Source organism: Pollachius pollachius, assembly GCF_949987615.1.
Source record: "Pollachius pollachius genome assembly, chromosome: 2".
NCBI lineage: Eukaryota > Metazoa > Chordata > Actinopteri > Gadiformes > Gadidae > Pollachius > Pollachius pollachius.
In genome coordinates, this window is record NC_136935.1 from 42,482,710 (window position 1) to 42,492,709 (window position 10,000).

General features: G+C 47.6%; 1 protein-coding gene across 1 annotated transcript in view; it reads left to right on the forward strand.

The window, feature by feature from the left end:
• The window catches only part of LOC307071362 (uncharacterized protein), a gene marked incomplete at its 3' end in the record, with an annotated part of 35,643 nt that overhangs the window by 16,182 nt on the left and 9,461 nt on the right, over positions 1–10,000 (forward strand). Inside the window, exons 13-42 of the mRNA XM_079730348.1 lie at positions 660–743; positions 872–928; positions 1,622–1,675; positions 1,832–1,885; positions 2,078–2,131; positions 2,347–2,400; positions 2,521–2,574; positions 2,674–2,718; positions 3,450–3,503; positions 4,393–4,437; positions 4,907–4,960; positions 5,050–5,094; positions 5,192–5,245; positions 5,346–5,390; positions 5,630–5,683; positions 6,054–6,098; positions 6,251–6,412; positions 6,648–6,701; positions 6,793–6,846; positions 6,940–6,984; positions 7,098–7,151; positions 7,358–7,402; positions 7,495–7,548; positions 7,884–7,937; positions 8,047–8,100; positions 8,219–8,326; positions 8,504–8,593; positions 9,109–9,162; positions 9,421–9,528; positions 9,845–9,952. Coding sequence (XP_079586474.1) covers positions 660–743; positions 872–928; positions 1,622–1,675; positions 1,832–1,885; positions 2,078–2,131; positions 2,347–2,400; positions 2,521–2,574; positions 2,674–2,718; positions 3,450–3,503; positions 4,393–4,437; positions 4,907–4,960; positions 5,050–5,094; positions 5,192–5,245; positions 5,346–5,390; positions 5,630–5,683; positions 6,054–6,098; positions 6,251–6,412; positions 6,648–6,701; positions 6,793–6,846; positions 6,940–6,984; positions 7,098–7,151; positions 7,358–7,402; positions 7,495–7,548; positions 7,884–7,937; positions 8,047–8,100; positions 8,219–8,326; positions 8,504–8,593; positions 9,109–9,162; positions 9,421–9,528; positions 9,845–9,952 — 1,896 coding nt within the window. The remainder of the gene's footprint in view (positions 1–659; positions 744–871; positions 929–1,621; positions 1,676–1,831; positions 1,886–2,077; positions 2,132–2,346; positions 2,401–2,520; positions 2,575–2,673; positions 2,719–3,449; positions 3,504–4,392; positions 4,438–4,906; positions 4,961–5,049; positions 5,095–5,191; positions 5,246–5,345; positions 5,391–5,629; positions 5,684–6,053; positions 6,099–6,250; positions 6,413–6,647; positions 6,702–6,792; positions 6,847–6,939; positions 6,985–7,097; positions 7,152–7,357; positions 7,403–7,494; positions 7,549–7,883; positions 7,938–8,046; positions 8,101–8,218; positions 8,327–8,503; positions 8,594–9,108; positions 9,163–9,420; positions 9,529–9,844; positions 9,953–10,000) is intronic.

The following is a 10,000-nucleotide window of genomic DNA, read 5'->3' on the forward strand; positions in this document are numbered from 1 at the left end:
CTGGATGTGTGTCTGTGTAAACAGTTAAATAACGTGTGTGTCTGTGTGTGTGTGTGTGTGTGTGTGTGTGTGTGTTTGTGTGTGTGTGCTTGTGTGTTTGTTTGTCTGTGTGGATATACATGTATTTCTGTCTATTCTTGTGTGTATCTTTGAATGTGTGTGTGTATGTTTGTGTTTGGATGCATGCATGTCCATGTGTATGGGTGCGTGTGTGTGTGTGTGTGTGTGTATGTGTGTGTTTGTCTGTGTCGATATACATGTATTTCTGTCTTTTCTTGTGTGTATCTTTGAATGTGTGTGTGTATGTTTGTGTTTGGATGCATGCATGTCCATGTGTATGGGTGCGTGTGTGTGTGTGTGTGTGTGTATGTGTGTGTTTGTCTGTGTCGATATACATGTATTTCTGTCTTTTCTTGTGTGTATCTTTGAATGTGTGTGTGTATGTTTGTGTATGGATGCATGCATGTCCATGTGTGTGCGTGTGTGTGTGTGTGTGTGTGTGTTTGTCTGTGTGGATATACATGTATTTCTGTCTATTCTTGTGTTTATCTTTGTGTATGGATGCATGCATGTCCATGTGTGTGTGTGTGTGTGTGTGTGTGTGTGTGTCCATGTGTGTGCGTGTGTGTGTGTGTGTGTGTGTGTGTGCGTGAGTGTAGTTCCAGGCGGGTGGAGACCCCATGACCGGCCCGGTGGTCTCAGCACAGGAGGCCCAGGCCCAGGCTATCCTCCAGCAGACCAAGGTAAGGGCTCCACCTCACCACCACCGCCACCACCGATCAATACCAGCCACTACCCAGCCCCTCAGCCCACAGCCCAGTCCCCTCGGAGGGCACATGACAGCCTGTCCTCCCCTCTCGTCCTACTCTAGCTGGCCATGAAGGGCCCCCACGGACCTCTGGGCCTCAGGGGCAGGCCCGGACCACTGGTGAGTACACAGCCTCATCATCGCTAATCACCTCTCAACCACAATAACCACAATCAGGCCCGCCGCTCCCTATACGCAGAGTACGCAGAGTGCGTAGGACACCAAGTACCTGGGGGGGGGGGCACCAAAAATTATGGTTTGTAAAAAAAATAAAAAAATAAAAATAATTATTACATTATTGAATTAAAAATATATATAAATTAGTTATGAAGAGGCCCACCGTTGTTTTTTCTTAATTGCATAACCTATCACTCAATTTCGGCAATTATATGTTTTTACCTAATATATAAAAAGAGGCTCCCCCCCCTCCCCCCCCCCCCCCCCGCTCGCGTAGGGCACCAAAATGGCCACCAGCGGCCCTGACCACAATCACTACTGCTACTCAGAATGACAGGAGGCCTCTTTGTTCAGTGATTCATAGCCCGTTAACCAGGGAAAATGACTACATCAACTATAAAACAATGGAAATAAAACGGAGAAGCCAAAGATCAACGATCGTAGATTGGACGAAGCGAGGCCATTAAAGAAACTGTTACCAAAGGCAAGGACTGTAAGAAGTCGGACCCACCGTGGTAAAACGGGCCTATAATAAAACGGACCACCAAGGCTACGAAATGGAAACACTTTGCATGCGTTCCGTACTCCTACTAACTGTGTGTGTCTGTGTGTGTGTGCGTGTGTGTGTGTTCCCAGGGTTTATCGGGCCCTTCGGGGTTGAAGGGAAGCAACGGGGAAACGGGGCCGTCGGTGAGTCACCCATGACCCGTTCGGGCGATGTGGTAGCCCCGGCAGCGTGCTCGTGAATGTCGTCGTGCCATTGTTGTGTGTCGTTGTTGGTTGACTCTACATTTCCCGTCAGCGGCCATTAATGTTTGTGCTGTGTCCCCCCCCCCCACCCCCCAGGGCCCAAGGGGGATGCAGGGCAGTCCGGGGCAGAACGGCCGTCCCGGGAAACGGGTGAGAGATACAGTCGGCCACTCCGAGTAAAACACACCATCGTTCTGTTATCGCACGCCTGGTCCCGGAAATGGTTATGTTTGTGAGTAATCTCACTGTGTGTGTGTGTGTGTGTGTGTGTGTGTGTGTGTGTGTGTGTGTGTGTGTGTGTGTGTGTGTGTGTGTGTGTGTGGGGTTATTTGTGTGTTCCAGGGCAGATCGGGTACAGATGGGACCCGCGGTGCAATAGGAGAGTCAGGCTCAAAGGTGAGGACTACGTCCTCCACTTCTCCTTCTGATTATTTACGCTGGATATTTTGCATCTATTTTAACCTTTCATCTCCCCATCCCTCTATCTCTCTCTCTCTCTCTCTCTCTCTCTCTCTCTCTCCCTCTCTCTCTCTCTCTCTCTCTCCTCTCTCTCTCTCTCTCTCTCTCTCTCTCTCGCTCTCTCTCTCTCTCTCTCTCTCTTAACCTTTCAGGGGAGCAGGGGTTTCGATGGGCTGCCTGGTCTCCCTGGAAACAAGGGACACAAGGTCAATTTGATTAAGATGAATGACTTATCCAGCTTTTAAGAATCATTGATTGATCCTTAATTCATCCATTCATTCATAGAATTGTCAGTTGACAATTTAATCTACTCCCTCATGTGTCAGGGGGAGCGAGGGAAGCCAGGCCCTCATGGCCCGTCTGGGATTTCGGGTGAAAAGGTGAGCCTGCTTGGAGCCTGAGATGGTTGGTTTAAAAAATGACACAAATTTAAAATATGTCTGAGGAGACAAATGACCTTCTGATCCTCCTCCCACCAGGGATCAGAAGGCCCACCTGGTCCAAGAGGACAAGCAGGGGATGCTGTGAGTGAACACGTTTACACACACGCAGGCACACACACACACACACATGCGCACGTACACACACGCACACGCATACGGGCATACGCGCTCACACAGATTCAGATTCAGATTAAGGCAACTTTATATATCCCAAAAAGGGCAATTCATTTGAACCCAGTCCAGACAAATGACTTAAAAGACTCAAAGACAAGACAAGAAAGTAATATGTCAGAGGCAACAGATCAAAGTACAAAGGCCAGTACAAGGAAACAACGAGCAGCAGTAAATACGTTAAAACATTTGATATAGTTCATATAAATAAGTTTAAAGCATTTTACCAGTCATCTGAAATGACTACTTTGGCCGTTTAATATCCTGATAGCCAAAGGAATGAAGGACTTTTGTTCTTTTAAGGTGCACTGTATAACACCGGCCTGAGGGCATTACAGTGATACGCTGGATACATTTTCAGATTGATTCCTTTCTACACACACACACACACACACACACACACACACACACACACACACACACACACACACACACACACACACACACACACACACACAACACGCACACACGTATGCAAACACACACACTCACACACACATACAGGCACAAACACACTCACACAAACACCTGTATGCAAACACACACACACAAACACACACACAAACACACACAAACACACACACACACACAAACACAGGGAGTCGTTAACATACAATGTTGACCTTGACTTTTGCTTTTAGGGTTCCAGAGGTATGAATGGCCCAAGAGGAAATCCCGGACCCATAGGTCAGCCTGTAAGTACCACCTGTCATTATTACCATCAATAACACACACACACACACACACACACACACACACACACACACACACACAGACACAGACACACACACACGCACACACACAAACACATCCCGTTTTACGCACACCTGCACACATACACACTCACACACTTGCACCGACAACGATTCCTCGGATACAAAAGGAACATAACAGTTTCAATTAGTTCCATATAATCCGTCTTATCTCTACATCTCAACTGTGAAACACGAACAACACAATACCCTTCAACATACCTCATACACTACAACTCTGCGTCGCTGTCGGCTGTGGTGGTGTTGCGTTATCGCGATTGCGCTGCTAATGCGGGAGTTGTTAACACGGCGTTGGGCAATCCTCCCACGCCGTCTGCCTGCCAAACACTGCGCTCTGCATCACCGGGGGGCACGGAGCCTCCCCTTGCCCGACTTGTTGCATCTTTTGTTGCCACGCAAGTCAGCGCTTGTATTTAATATTTACTCCCATAAAAAAACAAATTACTTCCCGTGTGTCAAATAAGCTGCTCGAGCTCGTAGTGGAATTAACATGTGTTTACAGCGCACATGGCTTAAAGCGACGTTACGGCACGGAGAACCCCCTCGTTCTGGATTCCTGGAAGGCAGGAAGTTCTAGAAGCCTGTAGTTAGACGAGTTTACATGCATTTAATGTGAAGATGCAGATGGTTACAACGCATGTGGCTTAGCGACATTAACCTCAAACAGGGATCTTCTTTAGTAAAGAGGAACTTAGTTTTACAGCCTTAACCTCTGATTATTATAATTATCACTTCTTGGGAAGATCCTACAGCCAGCCCGGGGGCCCAGGAGTCTTTCAATGCTTTTCCTTCTCATTCTTTTTTTCTCTAGGGCATCCGGGGGGTGGATGGAGTTCAAGGGTCAAAGGGGAACCTGGTGAGTACAGTGGTATTGCATCATATGACACATTGAAGCTCCAGTCCAGAACTACCCAGAAATATTCCATAATAGGCCATACAAGTCCATTTTGGTCATGAATAGTTATGAACATTTAATATTATACCTGAATACTCCAAATTAGACCTAAATAGTCGTCAATATTCCTTGTTAGTCCGTATTAGTCATTGATATTCTTTAATATTCCAGAACAGACTTGAATAGGCAACACAATGTACCTGAATAATGGTCCATAGAATTATCCATACAAGTCCATATATGTAATTTATAAAAAAGAAAATATTCCAGAATAGACCTACCTAGTCAACAATAGTCTGAATAGTCCATACTAGTCCATACAAGTCCATATGAGTCATTAACAGCCAAGAGTAGTCCACAATATTCCTAAATAGCCCACGATAGACTTAAATACTCTGCACTGTATTTCATTGACTGATGCTTTGTCCAGGGACCATCAGGTGAGGTTGGGGCACCTGGACAACAGGGGAACATCGGAATACTGGTATGTAAACCATAGCAAACAAACACACAACACACACAGACCCAGACAGGCACACAGCTGTATCCTAACGCTCTCCCCCTCTCTGACAGGGCTTCCCCGGCCCTCAAGGCCTGGTGGGGCTTCCAGGGGAGAAGGTAAGATATATCCTGTTATATCCTGTTTGTATTCTGGGCCCTTGGGGGAGCCTCGGTTAATAGCTTGTCACTCACCACCCCCTGTGTGCTGCTGCAGGGACCCCAAGGCAAGAAGGGGATGCAGGGCTTACCTGGAAATGATGGGCCGACTGTGAGTCAATAAAGACATGCATGGCAACACACACTCACACACACCTACGTACGCACATATGCATATTGATTCCAACATTCCTCTTCCTTCTTGTCATTAGGGTCATCCAGGCAGAGAGGGGACTCCAGGCGAGAAGGGATTACCTGTAAGTGTGTGTGTGTGTGTGTGTGTGTGTGTGTGTGTGTGTGTGTGTGCGTGTGTGTGTGTGTGTTCGTGTGCGCGTGTGTGCATATGTGTGTCTTTCGAGGAATATATTTGTTCCGAACTCTCATACTATCCGCACAGCTGCGTCTCCTGTCCGTTAGCGGCTGCGCTAGCTGCTACCTGGTGTGTTGTTTTAAAAGCATAGGAGAAAATGCAGGTGAACGTTTGTTTTGTTCGTAGGGTCCACTGGGCATGCAGGGGCCTGTCGGATATCCTGGGTCCCGGGGAGTCAAGGTAAAGCATGCCGCAGTGTCAACATAAACTCCAGTGTTTTTCCATCACATATGTACACATTTACACTTGAACCACCTGCACAGACTCCTCTCCACACAGACTCCTCTCCACACACTATACACATACTCCTCTCCACACAGACACAGAAAAACACGGCAAATACAGCTGATGTTTGAAGTCTGCTGAACAATCGTGATGCACCGCTTACTGCGAATGACAGATCAAGAGGGTGTCTCCTCGCCGGAATATTATTTTTGGCGAGGAATCACAAGGAACCCAAGTAATTTGAAGTTGTGTGCTTCCTGTTGTCTTGGTTAGCCTGACATTTCGTCTGTCTGTCTGTCTGTCTGTCTGTCTGTCTGTCTATCAGGGCGCGGACGGAATCAGGGGGTTGAAGGGCAGCAAAGGAGAGAAGGTGAGAAGGTTTTTGGTTTTACAGCACATCACAAGACAACACTTTACAGATACTATACACACTATACACCCATTACATTAACACCCAAACACCCTTCCTCTGGTTCCTTGTCTGATGGCCTCACACCCCATCTCCCCTCCCTCTGTCCGCAGGGCGAGGACGGCTTCCCCGGGTCCAAGGGGGAGATGGGGGTGAAGGGGGACAACGGGGACAACGGGTCCACGGGTAACCGAGGGGAAGACGGACCTGAGGGGCCCAAGGGCCAGCTCGGCCCTCTGGGAGAATCCGGCCTTCTGGGCGTCGCCGGAGAGAAGGTGTCCGTCCTCCCAATGACTGTTTCAATGAGGAATGAAAACACAAGTATAGCTTAATAGATTCAGCTCTGTGTTTAGTGGATATTTAGTTTAAAACAAAAGTATAGTTATAATAGAGTCAGCTCTGTGTTTAGGGGATGTTAAGGTTAAAACACAAGTATAGTTATACAATCTTCTGCTCCGTGTTTATTGGATATATTGTTTTGACCACTTCCATTAAACCATCTCATTTCAGGGTAAACTGGGAGTTCCCGGGTTGCCTGGTTACCCGGGGCGACAGGGACCCAAGGTAAACATGACATGAATGTAAACAGTAAACAACCGTAAAGAGCATGATGTTGGTGGATCTGAGAGCTTGTGTGTTTCCACCTCCTTCCTAGGGATCAGATGGATTCCCGGGCACAATCGGGTCCGAAGGAGAGAAAGGGAAGAAGGTGGGTCCGTAGATGGACTCCAACAGGATTGATTGATTGATTTGAATCCTCCCATCGACCAATAACATTCTGCGCCATGTTTTTTTTTCCCAGGGTCCTGCGGGGCAGCCAGGAAGTGGTGGCCAGAGGGGTCCAAACGTGAGTGCCCCTTTTGTCTTCCTCACTTTCTACCTGCGGTGTTCCCAGTAAACGGTCTCTCTAAATGCTTTGTGGTGCGGGTAAAGACTGGGCTAACGTTCCCCTCCCTACAGGGGGCGAGAGGTGCCAGAGGAGCCAAGGGGCCCACGGGGAAACCAGGAGAAAAGGTTTGGAGATCAACATCTCAACATCTCATCATCTCAACATCTCAACATCACAACTGCTCAGTGATCAAGACATTGTCCAAACTAGCACCCAGAATACGCTGTTTAGGACCCCACGTTTGATAGGAAATGGATTTGATTGTTCTGTTATCAGATCGATATTGATAATATGTTTGTTTAATGACTCCTTATTTTTTCCTTTCTCTCAGGGGTCTTCCGGCCACGACGGTTCATCAGGACCAACTGGAGAGAGAGTGAGACTATGACCACTTATTCATTTAATCCTTTGAGGTATTTTGTTTTTTTCCTTGGGTAACAGGTGATGTTGTTTCTGCTGTTTCCATAGGGACCTCAAGGGCCATTTGGAAGGAATGGAGAGTCAGGGCCCAAAGGATCAGTTGTGAGTAGAAACCCAACACAGACGCCATTTAGACACGTAGAAATACTGAGCTACAAATGCACAGATGTCGGCTATGTACGACGTTTACAATAAAATGTGTGGCTAGGATTATTTCATTCATCATATTGTTTCTTAAATATAATTTACTGTTAGGACACATAAAACCTTTGTGTGTGTGTGTGTGTGTGTGTGTGTGTGTGTGTGTGTGTGTGTGTGTGTGTGTGTGTGTGTGTGTGTGTGTGTGTGCTTGTGTGTGTGTGTGTGTGTGTGTGTGTGTGGGTGTGTGTGTGTGTGTGTGTGTGTGCGTGCGTGTGTGTGTGTGTGTGTGTGTGTAGGGACCATCCGGTAAAGATGGACTCCCAGGTCATCCAGGGCAGAGAGGAGAGCCGGTAAGTAGTTCAATTTATAGAAACCTCTAATGTGTTCTGCAGGTCTTTTACAAATATAAAAGGCTGATTCTCTTATCAAACACTCAGTGGATTTGTATTCATCCACCAGGGATTCCAAGGGAAAACGGGCCCCCCCGGGCCATCAGGGGTCGTGGGACCCCAGGTAGGTCAACCCGTCTACTTCAAGCACACACACACAAACGACACACTTCTTATAGTTACCCAACCTGCTGAGCGCCATGGCCCCGGGTGCGATGACATCATCCGCTCTGGGTTTCCAGGGTAAATCAGGGGAGACGGGGCCGAACGGTGACCGGGGTCATCCAGGGTCTCCGGGGGTCCCCGGAGAGCAGGGGTTACCAGGTGCTGCCGGGAAGGAGGGGGCAAAGGTCAGCTCTCATGATGCACACCACACGCTCACCTGCTGCAAATTTCATTCATGCTCAATAATGCATGATGGAGACACCAGAGCGGTGATGGGGTTGTGTTGGGTGTGTGAGTGTGTGTGTGTGTGTGTGTGTGTGGGTGTGTGTGTGTGTGTGTGTGTGTGGTTGGTTGGTTTTCAGGGGGATTTCGGGACTCCCGGAACCTCGGGTAAGAACGGACCGACCGGACTCAGAGGATTCAGAGGAAGCAGAGGAGCCCCCGGAGGAGCGGTAACACACACACACACACACACACACACACACACACACACACACACACACACACAAATGTGCATACATAAAGACCATACACCCATACACACATACACACACACACACACACACACACACACACACACACACACACACACACACACACACACACACACACACATGCAAACATAAAGACAGACACCCACACTTAGACACACATGCAAACTCAAGACAGAAAATAACATAGACACACATTAAAACACAGACTTGCCCAGAAACATGCAGACACAAAGGCACACACATCTGAGACTAATAAAGTCTCAGCTTATCTAACACAGACACACATTTCATCCGATGCAAACACACATGTGCACAAATGCACTCACATACACATATTTACGTGCAAATACAAAGACAGAAATGCATATAGACACACACACATACACACAAACACACACACAAATGTGCAAACCCAGAGACACACACACAACTAACACAATCTTGATGTTGCACATGTGCTGTTTGTTTTCCAGGGTCCCGCAGGACTTAAAGGAGGCGCGGGCCCTCCCGGATCTTCAGGAGCTGTAGTGAGTCTTCCTTCCTCAGTCAGTCAGTTATCGATGAGACCCGGTCCATAAATACCTTCTAAAGTGGAGTCAGACCAGCACGCAAAAAACAGACATGGAAAACCCCTCTGTGTTCTTTAAGATGAAGAAAATGTATACCAACATGTCTCTGATTCTCTGGGTCGATAAACTCATCTAAACAGAAACATTCTCATCCATTTAGTTTCTATTTGAACATATATTGAAGGAGTAGCCTGCTGTTCCTCTGCTGTCCTCTAGGGGTCGCTAGGGGAGCGCGGACCCCCAGGAACGGCGGGTGCCATCGGTCAGCCTGGGCGGGCTGGGGCCATCGGTGGACCAGGATCAGGCGGGGAGAAAGGAGAACCTGTATGTTAACTTTCTCTTTATAAAATAATGGTCAAGGCTGTTTTAAGATGTGTCTATTGTCCTTATTCACAGAATTTGGAATTGGTAATCAGAGTGCAACGATTGAATTTCTTAATTTCCAGTGTTGATGAAAGGGAAAGTAGTTTAGTAGTAGTTTTCCCTCTTTGAATCCTTTTGCCTTTGGTTGGTGTTAACCGTTGTGAGACAAGTTGGTTTTACCCTACTGACGATGTGTTGTCGCAATAGTAGTTGTGCGTTTGTTCAATGACAAAACAAGTTCAACAACATTACATGTGCGCGTTGGTGTGTGTCTCAGGGGGACAAAGGCCCCATTGGGCCGGCTGGTCAGGACGGGGAGCAGGGGCCCGTTGGACTGCTCGGAGCCATGGGGCCAGCGGGGCCCTCAGGAGATGACGGAGACAAGGTAACAAGCTTCTATGTTTGTGTGTCTCTGTGTGTCTATGTGTTTATT